Source organism: Hippocampus comes, unplaced genomic scaffold (genome assembly GCF_001891065.2).
Source record: "Hippocampus comes isolate QL1 unplaced genomic scaffold, H_comes_QL1_v1.1 scaffold121, whole genome shotgun sequence".
NCBI classification, from domain to species: Eukaryota; Metazoa; Chordata; class Actinopteri; order Syngnathiformes; family Syngnathidae; genus Hippocampus; species Hippocampus comes.
In genome coordinates, this window is record NW_017805986.1 from 310,113 (window position 1) to 329,478 (window position 19,366).

The window sequence follows — 19,366 nt, forward strand, 5'->3', positions numbered from 1 at the left end:
GGTGTGTGTGTGTGTGTGTGTGTGTGTGTGTGTGTGTGTGTGTATGAGTAAAAACAAAGTGCGACAGAACATTCCTTCATCGCCCTCACACCCCACTCTCCCATTTTTATTGCACTTGGGGCATTTCTGGTGTCACTGTGAGGACGTTATTATTGACAAGAAGATAACGGCGAAGAGGAAGGTGTCATGAGCCGGAGGGCCGAGGGGGGGGGGGGCCGCACAGAGACAAGTCAGCGTGGTGCTAAAAGCCTGAATGGCGACGATGAAAGCAACTCTTCCTCTCCCGTAAGATACGGTGGCTGATTCCAAGCTGCAATCCCCAAACACGTCATTTTCCTGCGCTCACCTTTCCTTTACTGATGATGAAGAAGGTGTCTCCTCTGGCCCCCTGTCGGATGATGTACTCGCCGTCCTCGTAATGGGTCTGACAAAAGAAAAAAAAACAAAAAAGACGAGAGTGACTTTCAGGTGCGTGCTATCGTTCTTTTTGCCTCCCCAGGCGCCAACTTCGCAGTTAACGAGGCTGAAATAAGGGACGTAAAACAACGAGATGCGTTCGTGTCTTGTTAGCGGGACGGATTGATCGGGCATGCCGAGTGCTTTGACTGCGCTCTGGGTAAATGTCAGATCTACATTTGGAGCTATACAGGTTGGGAGGTGTAACCAACGTGAAGACCAGAGAACTGTCCAAAGTGTCCATATGTCAAATTAGCCATTGGTTAAATATTAGCCATGGCTAATGCTACCATTTGATAAGTTATGAAGAAGAAACAAAGTCATCATTTTCATCGATAAAATATCGTTATCCTGGACTGGTTTTGTTTAGTCGTACTAATAGGTCAAATATGGAGGCGGCGGAGCAACCTGTGGAGTGTGTGTGTGTGTGTGTGTGTGTGTGTGGGGGGGGGTGGGGTCGTTAATACGCCAGACGCATTTCAGCCAAAGAAAATATTCCGTTCAACCCCACCTGCAACCACCTGTCGACTAAAATTTGTAGCGCATCATATCCTTGAGAGTAATAAAGTCTTGAACAGCGGGCTGTAGTGCAGCAAGCTTGCCTTCTCCTCTATCTCTGGAGCATGTTTTTCGTTGCTGAACAAATGCCCTTTTACCACCGTCCATTTGCCATTTGTATTCACGACAGCCACTTTCAGGTGAATTCAACTTTCTATTAATTGAAACACAAGGTGAGGAACGAGCGAAAACATGCATTTTTGCTCCGCTGGTGGGGAAACATTCAAATCAGCGTGCACTTACGCTTATGCACGACGTTTGCTAAATGGATTCAAAGGCTTCCATTTGTTGAGGCAAAGAAGTCAACGGTCCCCGTGTCGTATTTCTGTCAATAAAATTGCAACAAGAGCTCGAGCGGGGGGTGGGCAAAGTACGGCCCGTGGGCTACATACTGCGACGGTTTAATCCAAACCATCGGGCCTTTACATTATCCTGAGCTGGCTTGCACTTTTGTCAATACAGTATAGGCAATTGCCATGGGCACCAGGAAATAAAAAAAAATAAATAATAATAATAATAATTACAATAATAATAACCAATTTTATATACATATATATAAATGTAACCCAAAAAATTCTTTTTTTTTTTTTTTAATCGGAAAATTGGTTTTGATTTGATTTGAAGCACCATATACGATAAAGACATTTCAAAATTGTTGCCAACCCAGATGTACCGTATTTTCCGCACTATAAAGCGTTTCGGAGTATAAGGCGCACCGTCAATGAAGGGCCTATTTGAAAATTGTTTTCATATATAAGGCATTATAACGCGCATTAAAGAAGCTACAATAGTGGCTGCGGTTGCATTACGTAGCCACTAGATGGAGCTACGTTAAAGGGCACATAATACAATCCAATACAATAAAGCTTTATTTATATAGGGCCTTCACAACCGTCGCAGCTGTAACAAAATCGCTTTGCAGAATATTTCAAATACTACATCCAAGAAATCCGAATATTGATCATATATAAGGCGCATCGGATTATAAGGCGCACTGAGAAAATTGAATGCTTTAGGTGCGCCTTATAGCGCGGAAAATACGGTCAATGTTCTCTGCTTGAAAAGTGCGATTTCAGCCATACATCTGGAAGCCTCCTTTCACTGTGACTCAAACTGTAAAGAATTGCACCGGCACATTGTCAAATGCGTCTGGCGAACAAGCGAGGAGGCCTCACCTCCTCAAGGACGTCGGCGAGCTTGCTCAGAATGTCCTCCTGCAGGCTGTGGAAGGTGGGCACGCTGCAAAGAACAAGAACACGAAGCACTTTTCAATTGAGAAACATGCTCTATGGTGTCATCTGTACAGCGCTCATAAAAAATGCATGGCAAAAGAGGCAATGAGGAGATGATTATCATGCTATAGGTGCTGGCTTATGCTTTGGTACAGCATGTGCGTATTAATATTGAAGCATTAAGGGAGTAACGGGTCTGGTTACACAGCGGGCCATAGTGCGAAGGAGGTTGAACGCGCCACAACGAGGCTCTAATTTTAGCCATTTTTGCTTTTCACAAGGTCAAATGAACACCACACGGCTGCTATTGAGCCTTTGAAATAAAAGTGATCCAGTGGTTTTATCAAGACCGAGAGGGCAATATCCCACTAGTTTATCTCGTCAGAGGGTCTCGCTCCATCCTGTCGCCCAGCCCATTTTTGCATGTTGTGTCCTCATAAACGGAAATCATCTCACGGCTGCTGATCTTTGTTCGGCTCCAAACTTCCTCAATGGTGGTGAGGCAAGTATTTTTGTAGGCAATGCTGAGCTGTTTTTTTTTTTTTTTTTTTTTTTAACCCTGTGGCGTCACTGTAGTTCTGCCACACAAATGCGGAAGTGGGACCAAGGTGGCAATTTACATGTCCGTATATGTATCTAGTAAAAAAAAAAATAAAAAAAGGGAGGGGGCGGTGGGGGGGATGACCACCAAGAATGACAGGGCTTCTCAAACGAGGAAGGGAGAGAGGAGCATAGCATATCTGATGCTATGAATCACCTTTTGCAACACAAAAATAAATAAATAAAAAGGGGGGTTGGGGGGGGGGGGTATGACCACTGCTATTTTCTTTTCTTCTTTATTTTTGGGGATGTGACACAATAACACTTGAGCAGCTCAAATGCTGAGTTTAAGGCTTGTTATATTTAAAACATATCTGCTGTTTGTAGTAAAAAAAAAAACAAAAAAAAACAAAAAAGAATTATTTGTAATCATGAATTCTGATCTATTTCATGAATACTGACAAATATTATTGGACGGATAATTTAATAATATTTTACAACATTTTTTTAATCACAATATTTGCGGCGTTGATTCCGAATCTGCCCTCATATTTTTTCTCTAGCACATCAGGTTTTTCACAATAACAATAATGGAATTTATGAAATCGGCGTCAAAAATGCATTGAGAGACACATAAAGCCATTTCTGCGTAAAATTTGCTGTCGACCCGTTTTATTCATTCGATTAAGTGGTCGTTAAAAAATAAGAACAACCAATGCGTCCTTCTTAACAATGCCATTATTGAACTAATCACATTTGTATCAATTTTTGAAAAGTTGAATCAAAATATAAGTGAGAGGAAATGTATCTGCTTTCTTCATCAGGTTGTTGGCTCCGGTGGCAGTCTGCTTTTAAACTCTAGGGGGCAGCATGGTGCAAAGGCAGCGCCACCCTTGTGATGAGTTTGATGAGCAGTTGCCATTCCCTTTTGGGTTGAAAAGTAATTCTTTTATCGTTTTATATGTTGTTTGATTGAATGTAATTGAGTTCAACCTATTTCTTGATACATTTTGTTTATCTTTTTATCGTTTTGTTTTTTTAATGTATTTAAAAAGGTGAAGTGGTCATCAAAAATGACTCATTTAGCGGGCATTTCATCAATGCAAGTGTCACTACCATCCCCAAAAAAACTCACACCTTCAAAGTCAACAAGTCCAAAGAAAGTGATTGTTCAGTCCAAAACAAGATCGTGAGCTTTGAATTCCTATTTGATTACTCAACAGCTGGCGGTCCGAATCATAATACATAAGTCACCCATGGCGGGCGACAATCAAGTTGCGCTAATGATCATGTGGCTTATGATATGACTTTGACCTTTTCGAGGATCCTGTCTATGAGCGTCTGGCTACACGCCGACTATTAAATAATACAATCACACAGAGGAAGGTGATCCCTATCTCGCAAGAGGCGACGTCTGGCTTTGTTGTGACTGACATTAATGCAATTGGAATCTTTTCTTTTTTGCTTCATGAATATTTTTCAACAGTGTGGAGAAGCGATTGGGAAAAAAAAAAAGAGGTGAGTCGAGTTTTGTCGCATTTACGCAGCCACTATGACTGGAAGTAAAAATTTTAAAGTCCTGAAAAGGTAAATGTATGATTCTGGTTTCATGGAAGTCCAAATCAAACAGAAAGAAAATGACATTTGGAGGATGCAGATGCTACATCTACATTCCCTCCTTACACACACAAAAAAAAAAAAACAATATAGCAAAATAAATAAATAAGGCCATGAAGGCATCTGAATGTGACTGGATGAGCAAGTGGGGTCGGGGCGTGGGGGGCGGAGGGGGGGCATTGCAAATGTGCTTGCACACACACACACACACACACACACACACACGCGCGGAGTTGATCATGTGATGCCCGCGCAAGTACTCTGATGCGCTGTGAGGCAAAACTTTGGTCCATTTTGGCAATTGTTCCAGCTTGTCTTGACATTTCCACTCCATCGCACCTGTGGCTAAACATTATTTTAGTGGGAGGCTCTGATGACTTGCTGCATCCATCTGCCTGCCATGAAATAACTCTGGCAAAAAAAAAAAAGTGACAGCTTCTGATTTCTATCACTGTGATTCATGCGCTTTGGTGCGGTGGAAACGTTTCCTGTGGAAAAGAGAAAAAGTGGCGTGGTTGCACAGAAGCGCCAAATAGGGAGGCATCAAACCTCTTTCTTTGTCATGACCACGGCCGGTGGACGGTATAAAACATGCGGGGAACCGAATCTCATTCACCTTTATCGACACTTTCCGTGTCTTTCATCGGATATTGCGCATGCACTCAGATAAAACAGTCTGCGGGCCTCTAAAGTGATAATGGGCTTCCCCGCAGAGAATAAATATAAAGATGAATCAGTGACTTGAATAACTTGTTTAAGTTAGGCCCCCGTTGAGAGCTAGCTGGCACCTACGGTTCCGTGAGAAAGTATTTGCCTTCTCACGAAGACATCCCAAGTAAATATAAAAAGCACTTGCTATAAAACTTTATTTTATTAAGAAAAAAGAATATAAACTTGTCTGACCCCACATGAAAAAGGAAAAAGTGGAAAAAGTTGCACCACATCCTCTCGATTAGATTTAAGTCCCGACTTTGACTTTTGACTCTTTCGGGATTCAGAGGTGGACTTGTTAAGGTTACTCCTATTTTCTGTAATGTTTTGGATGGTTGTCCTGCTGCATGAAGCACTTGAGATTGCACGGACTGAGAGTCAAATATTTCTGAACAGGATTTCCTGGTAGACAGCATAATTCCTTGTTCCATTAATCACAGCAAGTCATCCAGGTCCTGAAGTTACAAAGCAGCCCCAAATCATCACACTGGCTCCACTATCTTTGAATGTAGGGTGATTTAGTTGGGAAATTCTTACACTAGATGTACGCCTAATGGGCCACAAACTTGACAAAACTTTTCTATCATTAATCAACAGAATGCTTCTACTGAATATTTATGCGTTTTGGGGCAAATATGAGAAATAAATCAGAGGCGAGAGGAATGAGGGCCAGTTATTATTCGCATCACTGTATCGTCCTCCGTTCCATTCGCGACTGCACATCAGATCAAGCCGGGTGACTTCTTTACCTTTTCAAAAACTCCATATACTCCGTGTGCTTGATGAGACCCGTCCGCATCATGATGGTCTGGAAACATTGCCGATCGATTGCCCACAGCTTCACGTTTGTCAGCGCTGGAAATGAAAGTACACACAGAGAGGCATTTCTTTCAAATCCTTCGGCAAACAGAATAATATACAGTAGCAGCCCACGCATTGGCGCCTTCAAATGTTGTGCATGCAGATCAGGCATTATGCGAAGCAGCTGAAATTGAAGTCGATACGCAGCCAGAATCCGACTACAATTTTCTCAAAATGCAAAGAGTAAGAAGTTGCGCATCTTAGAAGCAAACTGTCGACCGGTGACTGCCGTTCACGGGTACTTTTGGAATTCCTCGCACGCATGACTTGCTGGAAGTCATTCAATGGCATCCTAATGAAGGTCAAGACTGTTATTTTTTTGAATCGCGTTTCCCCTTGTCTTCCTGATTGTGACTGCTTTCAAAAAACAAAAAACAAATGAAAGATGTGTGCAGCGACGAAAGGGCCCAGCGCACCCGCGCGCCGATCGTGGGCGTGCGAAAGAAGGGACATGGGCTGGGGGAATACTGAAGGTGAGCAGACAGAGTGGTAAGGAAATCAGAGAATACATATACTGGGGAGAAAAAAAAAAAAAATGGTGAACAGCGGCGACGGCGCAAAATTGTTCATTGTGCACCGTGTAGCGCCGTGTTCTGATAACACTGCTGCAATAATAACATCGACCGTATGTAGAACTCCATGGGAAGTTCACCCAAGTGAGTTTGGCCTCAGAATTATAACGACAAAGAGCCTTAAAAAGAGCCTTTGCCCCACACGCTTGGGCCCTCAAAATCTTATATTGTGTTCTGCGACATCCTAGAAGAGTTCGGAACTAACTTTTGCCACCGCTGAATTCAATTTGCGCTCGCCCGAAGGCATCAGGCCAACGCTGGCCTGATGCACATTGATGTGGCCATATGTTTTATAACGAGACAGGTGTTTTGGCTCTCAAACATTCCGCACTATTACTTTTTTCCAAAGCTATTTCTGTTCATTGTAGCTTTTAGTCACGGCCGTCACATTTCGCCAGCATTAAGGCCGGATGCAAACTGCAGGTCTTCCTGTAAGTGCGCCATTCCCATTTACCGCCTGTATCTTATTGTTTGGACCGGCTATTTACATCTACAGGGGTCCTAAGAGAGAAATAACACTCTGTTTTATACTTTCAAATAAAATAAAAAAACAGTAATGACATAATTAAATCTAAATTAAATGCAAAGAAATTAAACAGTTTGTGCTGCATATGTTGCTTTGATTCGGTGAAAATTGCACTGCTCCTTCTGTTGTGTGCCCCTTGGCCGCCAGGGGGCAGTATAACAGAGACACTTGAATACACGTGGCGTCGTCTCAGCTCCCCAGGAAGCCGCAGCAGTATCAGTCGTTCTTTGCAGAGGATATAGAATATATTCGTATGGTGCTCAACAGTTTTTGTTCGTTAGCCTGCCATATAGAGTTTTGCACTGTTTGATAGCATTAAGCATGAACACTTCTCAAACGGGTCACTCCTATCTCAAGGCACCGCTGTCCAAACTAAGATAAAATTTTGTGTCCAGCTTATACTCACCAGATCTGAAATAAATTGTGAAAATCCCATCCATGAAATATATGACTGAAGGTTTTTGTATGTTTACGTGCACAGAACCAATATACAGTATCATGTTTTATCGCTTGCCATGGCCCGATTGTGTCTCCGAGTTGTCTGGATGGGTTTTTTGTTTTGTTTATGTGTGGCGCAGGCAGACTGGTTGGCTTCATGAGAGCGCCGGCGCGTCGTTAAAGTTCGCCCATTAAAAGAGTGTTTCATCGTCCTCGACGGGGCCCCAAAACTCTCCCTAAATTTCAACATGGCTGAGTCATCCACGTACCGTGGCTCTGACCATCCTCTCTTCTATTTTCCTAATGGCTTTATTTGCCTCATTATTCCCGGTTAACTTGGGAATCGTTATTTTCTATAATAACGGCTCATTGTTCGGCTTGGGGTGGGGGGGGGGGGATTTTGGAGGTGTGGGTGGAGGACATTACACCTTGCCGTCTTTGTATTTGGTCGGTCTTTGTCTGGTTCTTCGGACCCTTTTTTTTTGGGAGTATTTATTTAGTGATCGATAGGAAAAAAGTTAGCATCTGCAAATTCTCCTCGTTGCAGATTTTTCAGATTTCAGATTTTGACATTTACTGAGAAGACTCCCCGATTTGCTGTTTTTATGCTCAGTCCAAAGTCGGACAAAATAATAGGAAAAAAAAGTACTTTGTCGCCATCTTGTGGCATTCATAGGTGATTACAAACCTTTTTACATGAGCATCAATAACTTGTGGACGTTGCATTTCAATCGCAGGACAAGGACTTTCAAACGAATTGCAGTGCAGGATTTCTAAATATCCATTTATTGTTAGAGCGGAAAGCGCAGTCCTAAAAGTAGTGCTTTGGTGCTACCTTGTGTTTTCTATTGGCCATCATAACATTTTTTGTGGGGGGGACATTCAATCGCAAAATGTCGGTCCGACCAACAGGTCGGGGAGGAGCGATTCCTCTTAACACACGCCACAGGATAAGAGGTCACGTCAATGTTGCAGAGGCATGGGGGGCCTTTGCTGACTTGATCGGAAAGGAGGAAAACTGCTGAAATTAGGCCAAATGTGTGTACTTCACTTTAGTGCGGTTGTGCCTGAGAGGTGCTCCGAAAAATGTTTGGTACTCCACTCCGAAGATATATAATTTATATAATTTGACTTTTTTTTTCTAATTCAGCATATCCTTTTTTTTATTATTACCTCACACTTGCTTTTGCAACTCACCTGACAACCGTGATTTGTGGCTGAGGTACACCATGAGATTTCATGTTCCTTTCTGAGTGTCATCACTAAAATAACTGAAATTTGCTGAGGTAAGTATTGATAAGCCACAGAGCTTCTGAGACAATGGTTTTGGGATGATTGGGGTGTTTTCCATCTTTAACAAAAGGCTCCCGACCGACTATTTTGTGTATCACAAAACGTATTTTAAAATTATGATGAAACCTATTTTCGGAAATTGTATCATTCACTCCAGTAAATAAATGTTTCAAGTGGCCACAATATAGCCATAATGTCAACACTGAACATTAAATATATGTTTTTATCTATCTGAAGAGCAGATGTTGGAAATGATAATACCAGACACAAATACATTGTACACAGGCACACACACAGGCACGCACGCACACATACTCACCCGCACACCAAAGTTTCATTACATTTGCATTAACTCTGCGAAAAAGAGGCCAAAAAAGAAAACTAAGTGGGCACAATATGGCCAGCCCAGAACAGGATAAATGGCAGAAAATAGATTGACAGAACATATTCCAAAATCTGGAACAGAAGCTCTCTCACAGTCATTCCCAATCATTCAGCAAATAAAAAAATCAATTTCACTCTCAAAATTCAGCAAGCGTACGAATCATTTTGAGCTAAAGTGTACATTTCAAACGAATGGACTTTCTGATGTTTTTCCGTCCCTCTGCAGAGAACTTTATAAATAGGAGCCATCAGCAGGGGAGGCGCCCTCATTACACAGCCTGACATCCTTTATATCTACAGTACACGAGACACAAGATCGGAAATCAAGCCAGAACAAAGACTTGTGTTGTGCGACACCTGCCCGGGCCTGCATCTTACAAGGTGTCAAGAATTCCTGCCAAGGAATGGAAAAATCGAGCATAAAAAGCCCTCAAAGGAGTGCTCATGTGGCAACAGGCGAGATATATGCGGATGGGGTGGGAAGCAAAAAAATGATTAGGGTCGTCTTCTAATTTGACCCGCCAGTCGCATGAGGGGGAGGTCGGACGTCATCGGCCACTAAGCCCCGGCCCACAGGAGCGTTTCGGGGCGGGACCAGGAGAAAGGGCGCTGGGAAATAAGATGTGAGGCCAGCCCGCAGCGCCACGCAGTCGGTAAGCGTTTTACTCTGAGGCTGCTCTAAATTGCACTGAGACCCGGGGAACTAGTTATCTGGTAGCTGGGACGCTGATGAATGGTGTAGTGCTCACGGGTTGCCAATTAGCTTCCTGGGGCTGAGCGGGGGAAGTGAAAGTTTTGAAGGAATTTAGGGAGGGGGTAAGGGGGCGAGGGGGTGGGGGGATGTGGCAGGAGGATTAATGAAGTTTTGGAGAGTCATACCATGATGGAGAGGAATTCATGTGGCTGTAAAGTGGAGAATGTGGAGTAGGATACTGTACGGTCCAAATCAAATGTCTCCGGGGTTCACCCTCCAAATCCCGTTCATCATAACATACATTTTTTTTCCAAGCAAAGCTGTTGCAATATAGTGAACGAAATCTGCTGCAAAAAGCAAAAAGCTGTCGTATAAAGGTTCATATTGACCTTATAATTACCTTTAAATGCCATATGACGACAGCAAAGCACTACTATTGTCTGAATGAAACTCCTCAACACGCACCAACAAAGTTCTCTGGCACCAAGATACCCATAAGATGATTGCAAAGCATTAAATTTGTCCACAACTCACGGTAACCGAGTAGCTAGTAGAGCAGTCAGTCTGACCTTTATGAAGCTCCTCAACTCACTTCAATTTAGGATTTGGCACCCCAATGCCAAAAAATGACAGTCGAGCAAAACTTTTGGAGAAAGGCAGCTCCTCAGCAGACATCAACAAAGTTCCCTGGCAGCAAGATGCCACAAGAACATCACTACTTTTGTCTAAATAAAGTGCCTCGACTAATGTCAACATTATTCCTGAGCACCAAGTTCACACGCAATAGTTTTTCTGCATTGGCTTAGGTACAAAAACAGTTTTTGAGCATTATTCGGAGGGGACACAAAAACCGGGGCTTAGGAGTGAACCCTGCCAAATATTCCAAGTAGATGTGGCCCCTCCTAAAAAGATTTACAACTGCCACAAGATGGAACAAAAGGACAACTTTTGTCTCAATGAACATCGTTCCTTGGCAGCACGGTGACACAATTTGGCAGCCACACTTTGTCTAAACGAAGTGCCTAAAGTCACTTCAACGTAATTCCTTGGAACCAAGACGCTGCAAGACAGCACCAAAGGAATGGTTTGATTATCCTTGACCTGAGTGCAAAACTCGTCATGAGGTGACTTTTTCCAGCAAATCACGGAGGAGCACAAGTCATGATTCGCAAATTTGCAGGAGGACGTGGTCCACTCAATGCTGCTGTGTGCCACGGCTCATACTCACACCCGCACCCACCGTCATATGGCAGCTAACAGTGAAAACCGCGCCGCATCGTACGCATCGTTCGAAATGAGACATGATAACGACAACGGAGACGAACGATCTCATTAAATTGTGCAAGCGTACCTAATGTTACGCAACACAAGACAAGACAGACATTTATTTGTTTGCCCTTGTCGCAAGTCAGTGTAACTGGATTTCAGCCTCCGGGCATTATGCAAATAGAACATGTGCTTGTTTTATAATCCACTTTGTTGCCTATTGAATTGCGACACCAAACGATAAAGCCTATTTTCCTTGTCCTCAGTCATGGCGCTTTATGTTCTGTCGTTGTCGTTGAGCATTTTTACCCCGAGTTCAGTGCATTTTTGGGAAGATGATTTTGCTTTAAGTGCGTTTTCACCGCAGGAAATCCTATCCCAAAACTCGGTAGGCTTATCCTCAATGTGCTTAAACACAGATTAGGCGCGTCTCAAGCAGAGAGCCGAATTTCAAAATAAGACTTGCGTTTGTCGGCATCATAGCATCAACGATACAAATGAAAGCTCCCCCGCTGTGCATATGCGCCACTAATGACAAAAAGGTTGACACAAAACGAGTCCCCAGCAACAAGATGTTTTTAAGATTGAGTGTCTGATCATAATGACGATAATGATGTTCAATGAATTGATTTCGACAATGATTCAGAGGGTTTGATGCACTCTGTTGTCATATTTATGAATGAAACACTGTACGAAGGCATGTGCCTGGAGCGCAGAATCGGTCTGCCTGCACCTCGATCGAATTCACCCAAATTGCATTTCACCACTTGCGCCACAACTTAGACCTGCTTTGACCGGGTGTAAAAGAGGCGCCGGTTTTTACATACAAGCGCACATGCGCAATGAACGAACATATGAGACTGTTGTGGCATCCAAGGATGTCACAAAAAGCATACAAAAAATATAATTTTTTTTTTTTTTTCTGAAAATAGCAATAGGTACCAAAAAAAACACAAATAGGTATATTTGTGAATAGAAAACCGTGAATAGGCATGGAGTCCCTGTACATTCAAACGCTAAAATGGGAAATACTAACTTTGGCATGGAGTTTGTTTACACTAAGCTAAAATGAAAGCTGCTTGTGGATAAGAGCCCATAAATGCCCAAAAATGTTCTCCGTGGACGTCGGCACTCTCGCAAACTGACTCGAAGAAATATACTGGCAAAAAAAATGATGAGACGCCAGATGATGAGACTGACAGAATCCTGGCAGACTCTTCCCTCGCTCTCACTCACACTTTAGCGCGCTCATCATCAAAACCCTGTGATGCGGCAAAGAAAATGTGCGAAATAATAACAATCAAATGTGCTGTATTGTTTATGCCGATGCTCTTGCCCGCAGGTGCTGATTTTAGCACTTGCCGATGTTTAGCAAGGAGCTGGATCTCCAAACTAATGAGCGAGAGCTCTCACTCGGGTGTATTATTATAATCAGAGAAGGCGTTTCAATTGTTCCTGCTCATCAAAATTTGACGTGCCTGCTTTCTGCAACTTCGCCCCCCCCACTCCCTCGCCCTCACACACACACACACACACACACACACACACACACACACACACACACACACACACACACATACACGTGTGCGCAAAGTACGGAAGGAGTGTGGCAGCTGTCATGGCAGCACGCTGGAACAGTGCAGGCTCGATTTCCCTAAAGTCATTAAAAGCATCAAGTTAGGTCGGATTGATGGAAACGGAGCGTGAGAAAGTACGACGGGTGATTAGACGCCACGTTCAGTCACAGAGCTGCAGGTAAATACAACAGGAATTCGCTGGATGTTTATGGCCCCTCCCAAGCAGCCCATGCTTGCGTTGTTCAGTTAGCCTGAACAAATAACATCAAACTTGTTGCAGATTTTAATAAAGATTCTGATACTGAACAATATTCTCCCCCCGCAGCCCCTCTTTTTTTTTTTTAACAATTCAATACTGTGTGACTGATGCGAGTTCATAGTTTTATACAAAAATGGTTCATTGGCTAGCAAGCTAATTGTTTGGTTGGTTAATGAATTTGTTATGCAAAACTATATGAACAAATTGCCCCAAGATGTAGAAGGGTGTTTCATGAGTTAGTTAGTTAGTTAGTTAGTTAGTTAGTTAGTTAGTTAGTTAGTTAGTTAGTTAGTTAGTTAGTTAGTTAGTTAGTCAGCTAGCTAGCTAGTTAGTTAGCTAATCTGAAAGTTTGGTTGGACCAACAAATGTTCTGTTAGTAGAGCACGTTTTCTCCTGCGCTAAAGCAGTTTGACAGATTTCACATATCAGCAAATTACAACACACTCAACTATTTGTTTTAATCAGCAGCAAACTCCAGATGCCAATATTCGCCTACGGAAGGCTCAAAGTCGGAGCAGCAGCTGCCAAAGCAATATTTTGCCATGTGTCAGCCCACCTGCCATCATCCGTATTATGTACAGAAGGTTTGTGTATTCCAGAGGAGAACAGAGAGCGATGTTGTTACGTAAGGTACAGTATTTCTATTCCTGGACGGATGGATCGCTCTCTAGCAATGTCCAACCGCCTCCGTCATTAAAATTCAAAACACACAGGCACACTTGCGGGAGTCATTAGAAGAGCGATAGCGATAGGATGATACTCTGTGCCTCACAAAGTCTTCATGTTTCTCTCATGATCAATGATGAATGAAGAAGTCAAAAGGACAGCAGGAACTGTGCCGTCATCACAGCCAAGCAATCACTGATCAGTTGTGAGGAAAAATGGCAGCCCTTTGGTCAAATGAGGAGATAGATATGTCCTTAAATCGATAGGATCATGTAGGTTAGGAAAATGAAGCAAAAATGCTGATTGGCTAGTTGATTAGCTGGGTTACGCAAAAAAATTGGCTTGCTAACATAACGTTGGACAGGACTGACAGTTGGACAGGACTGTTTGTGGTTTCTAGCTAGCTAGCTAGCTGGAGAGGAGTGGAGAGGAGTGAGAATAGTGTCACTATACCTAGCCACCAAGCCACATATCCAGTTATTTACTCTTTGCTTTATTTCATTAATTAATACAGTGAATTAAAAAAAAAAAATTAAACAAGCCAAATTTCAACAAACGTGGAGCTAACTAGCAAGCTACTGTGTTAGCAGGATTTGGGGGATTACTCTCAACTTAAAAAAAATATAGTTTCTATTTTATCAAGAGACAATAATATGTATAAAAATGAACGCACGCTTTGTTTTGAACACAGCACGGGAGGGGGGTGGCCACTTCCTTGGGCCAACAACAAATGAACCATTCGCCTTAAATTGCTCTGTGGTTGGTTTGTGAGATAAATTTTAATTGTTTGTTGCCCCAGTCATTACAGACAATCAAGCCAAAACAATTAGGCGTAGAGGAAATGTGTTTGAATAACCTGATAAGTCTGCATGTGTGTGTGTGTGCCAAGTTGCAGAAAATCATATGGAAGGAAATTACGTTTGTTCGCTATTTATCAGTGTCGGATGCTATTTTTAGCTCCCTGGTGGAGGTAATGCTAGGTCGTGCCAGCTGTCTTCTGTTACCCCCGGAATGATTTTTCCGGATTTCGTGAGAACCGTACATTGTCAACTAGATGCAAACAATAACGTCTGAAGATAACGTCCTGCAGGGTTGAGTGTAGTGTCAACGCACTTCTTTTTTTTTTCACTCAGGAGAGTATGACTCGTTGTTTTAAAAGCTTCTCTGTCAATCAAGTTGGGAGCTTCTTTTCTGTGGAAACACACTAATCAGTGCAGAAGTGCGTGTGAGAAACCTTGATTTTTCTCACGAGTTCTTCACGCTACAGGGAGCCCACTAGACGCAATGACTGTGTCATTAATGGAGAAAGTGGTCATCAAATCAACTCCTCGAAGAAATAAGGTCAATGGCATAACTCAACTCAACTGTATTTATAGAGCACTTTAAAACCCCCACCGCTGTATACAAAGATAAAAATTGCCGTAGGTGGAGCAAACATAATTCACACAACAAACAATAAAAAACTACAACTCAAGACTCATGCTGAGTCAAAAGCCAAAGAATACAAATGAGTTTTAAGATGAATTTAAAGATGGGCAGCGAGGGGGCTTGCCGAATGTTCAGTGAGAAGTCATTTCAAAGAGAAGGACCAGCAACGGAAAAGGCTCAATCCCCTCTCAGCCTCAGCTTAGTTCTCGGTACCTTTAATAATGTCTGGTCCGCAGACCCGAGGCACCGGGCAGGTGAGTAGGGGCGGAGGAGCTCAGAGAGGTAAGGTGGGGTGAGGCCATTTAAAGATTTGAAAAAAAAAATAGGATCTAAAAAAGAACTCTAAAATGAATAGGGAGCCAGTGAAGGAATGTCAGAGTCGGAGTTGTGTGCGCCCTCTTACGAATACCAATCAAGAGGCGAGCAGCAGCATTCTGGACCAACTGGAGTCACTTAATGGAGGATTGGCTGGCAGAGCATTACAATAATCAGAGATGTGACGAAGGCATGAATTACTGTTTCAAAGTGCTCTTGAGAAAGGAGAGGCTTTACTTTTAAGCCAGCCCCCTAAGATTTAACAAAGGCACCAATTTGGTGGTCCAATTTAAAATGCCTGTCCAATTTAAGACCCAAGTTCGAGACTGTTGGTTTAAAATAAGCAACCAGCGGGCTCAAGTCTGCAGGATGGGATGTACAAGGGCCACTGGGACCAAACGCTCTCACTTCTGTCTTCTTTTCATTGAAATTCAAGAAATTTAGTGCCATCCAGGTCTTGAGTTCCTCCAGACAGGACAAAAGTGGCCTCAATGAGAAAGTGTCTTTTTTGCTCAGCGGGACATAGATCTGAAAGTCATCCACATAGCAGTGGAAGGAAATACCACGCTTCCTTAAGATGGAACCCAAAGGGAGCAGATAAAGTAGGAACAGCAGAGGCCCCAGAATTGAGCTCTGTGGAATCTCGCACAACAGTGGGGGAGTTCGTGAGTCAGAGCAACCAAGGCTAACACAAAAGGTTCTGTCAGCTAAATAAACCACTCAAGGGCACTTCCGCCAATGCCCACCAGGAGCTGCAAACGAGCCAAGAGAATACTGTGAGCCACTGTACCAAATAATGCAGTTAAATCCAATAAAACCAGACACACACAGTCTCCCAGTGTCATTTGCCAGGAGAATGTCATTTAAAACTTGTCTCAAATACCTGACAATGCTTTGCCTCCCCTTATAGATAGATCGTAGCATATTGCTACTCCCATTGGATAGATATTAACACATTGCATCTCCACTCGCATGAGTAGTAGCACTTTTTCTCCCCAAGAGAGTAGCTGTTACCCGTAGTTTGGCAACCTTATTGGCTTCTTTCCGCAGGGAAATTAGAATCAGTAATCTACTTGCCAACTTTGCGACCGTCAAGGTGACACATTCTTTTCCAGGGACCAGCTTCCCGACAAAATCCCTACTAAAGTGATGGATCGATACATTGGGAGTCAATTTGTGGCTGGAATCAGCCGCATCGCGAGTCATACTGTAGGTGCTCCGGTCCCTGGGGTTGATTATATGAGGCTCTCGGTCATTAAGGCTTCACTTTTATCCACTCCCAAGAACACCTTATTTAAGACACCTTTCATGGCACTTGGTGGTTATTTTTAGACAACTCGAAAGATGGTTGGCATGGAGCCAGCGAGTAGCTATTTATTTCGTCCTCGGGTCACGACGGAGTTCCGTTTCTATGACAGCAAAAGAATCTGGATTGGTATGGATTTATATTGATAGGTGATTTAGTCATGAATATGCAAATTTTCAATGAGAACAATGTGCATTTTGCGTTGTGTGATATGGCTGCTCAAACTAGTCCATGCTGGCGTCATCGTAAAGATCTTGCATTTTGACAAATATAAATATTATACACGAGCAAGTATTTAATTTGGTGTTGCTGTACGGCTACAGAGAAGAATTAAAGGAGTCAAAATGGAATAAAAACTATGAATAATGAAAAATCCAAAATTATTATACCCTAGTCAGCGTAATCTATCATCACCCTACACAAGAGGAACTTCATAATTACAAAAAATATTTTTAGGCAAACACTAAAACAATTCTAGGCGATAACTATACAGTGGCACTTTGTGATCCGAGATGAATTCATTTCCTCACCACGCTCATGAAAACGCTCAAATTGTCCCATCTCATTCTGTTCCACCTCACCAAAGGAAAAAAAAAAAAAACTGCATTCGATAATCGAATGTAATAAGCATCATTAAAGATAATGTACCACTGTAAAAAGTTTTACTCTAAATGGCAGCAAGTTGTCCTCAATTGTCCTAATCCTTGCTGAATGAGCGGGAAAAAGAAAAGAAAAGAAAAAAAAAACACCTGGGCATCCCAAATAGTCATACAAGGCTAATTTGCATCTACACACCCTGATCTGGCTTGTGCGTGTGTGTGTGTGTGTGTGTGTGTGTATGTGATTACACCTGCAAGATAGTGACGGTGAGCTAACCTCTGAAAGGACCTTCTAGCTCTGGAACACCTGCGCTCCCCGCTTAGATGAGAATGACAACGGTGGCCAAAAACACATACACACTTACACACACATTTGTGCACATCAAAACGATTCTTGCATCTCGGGCTCTTTTGTCAAGTTACACACAACAAAGGTGACTCCAAAACAGCGGGTGACGGCTACCCTGACACCATTACTGTTGCGCCATCACATTTCTCGCAGCTTTACTGGAAGCAGCGTTGCCATGGTAGCAACGGGAAACTGAAGATTTTCATCCCTTTGGATTTTTTTTTTTTTAAGCTCACTCAACGCCATGCTTGGTCTGTCTTGTTATTTCCCGTCCCCTGGCGTCGCTCGGTCTTTTGAAATGCCTCATCTCAAAACACCTCCACCTCATTAGCAACGAGTCCGTCTCATGAATTGGCCAGAGGCTAATGAGCTTTATTTGTCAACAATCATGAGCAAGTGCGAGTCGAACTCATTCTCTGCCGGCCGCATACTAATAGGGGAAGCGTGTCGATAAATCCGCCACTTACGCTCATTGTTTCTTTCAGCTACTTTGCTCGTTTTTGTTATTTATTTTTATTTTTTTGTGTGACTTCGCGTTCCTGAAGTGTAACTAAGGTCGGTTATACACCGCAACGCAGCGGGTGGCGCCTTGTTAAGAGAATAATCGCAAATCTCTGATCGCAGCCTTGCTAACAGGCGCACGCGCTGCGAAACAATGGATCTCGTTTCTTTGTTATGAGACAGGTCAAAGTGCCGCGAAGAATAGTAATTCAAAACGAAGGTTAAAACACATTCTGCTGCTCTTCCTGTTTCCTTTTCTTTAAAAATATAGATTTTGAATGTGGTTGACCCGTGGACGTCATTAGCTTGCTAACAATGGCTCTCATTTCTTTCAATCCCGTCGCCCTAACCCTGTTCTGTTGCAAATGTCCCATTACTTTTGTTCCCTGCCCCCAAAAAATTAGGGAGTCGTACTGTATGTCAAAACAGTTGTAATTCCTGCACCGTTTTCAAATTACAGCTATATTTAGCTTTTTACTTCTCCAACTATCGCTTATTCTGCTGCTCTTCCTATTTCCTTTTCTTTCAAATATAGATTTTGAATGTGGTTGACCCGTGGACGTCATTAGCTTGCTAACAATGGCTCTCATTTCTTTCAATCCCGCCCCCCTTCCCCTGTTATGTTGTAAATGTCCCATTACTTTTGCTCCCTGCCCCCAAAAAATTAGGGAGTCATACTGTATGTAAAAACAGTTGTAATTCCTGCACCGTTTCCCAATCAAAGCTATATTTAGCTTTTTACTTCTCCAACTATCGCTTTTCAAAAAAGTGACAGCCAACAAATCAAGCAACTTTCACTTATTTAATCGATCCATACACCCTTTTAGTCTACAGTCTGCTCAAAGATTGAGTGTGTTCTCTAAGTTATAGCCCGAGTCAAACTTGTCTCCTTTGAAGAGGAAATATTGCATCGCAATGGAACCCTTCTTTTAAAATAAGTGATAAACAAACGAAATAAAACACGACAGAGAGTGATCGGTGTACCAGCAGGATGTTTTACGACGTAAACACAAGACATGGAAACTCAAGGCCCTATTCTCTGCGACTGCCGGGAGAAGATCCGTGACACTGAGCAGGCGTGATCCGCACACACTTTGCATGTCAGCCCTCACAAGACCAATGACAGCGACGATCCTTTGGTTTGGTCCCTACGGAAGGAAGGCTTCCTAAACAGCGCAAAGTAGCCGTAAATTCTGCAATTCTGTAAATGTTCATGAA

General features: G+C 42.8%; 1 protein-coding gene across 1 annotated transcript in view; it reads right to left on the bottom strand.

The window, feature by feature from the left end:
• Positions 1-19,366, bottom strand: part of LOC109528789 (cGMP-dependent protein kinase 1-like) — an 81,711-nt gene that overhangs the window by 22,988 nt on the left and 39,357 nt on the right. Inside the window, 3 exon segments of the mRNA XM_019891754.1 lie at positions 347-424; positions 2,190-2,253; positions 5,864-5,969. Coding sequence (XP_019747313.1) covers positions 347-424; positions 2,190-2,253; positions 5,864-5,969 — 248 coding nt within the window.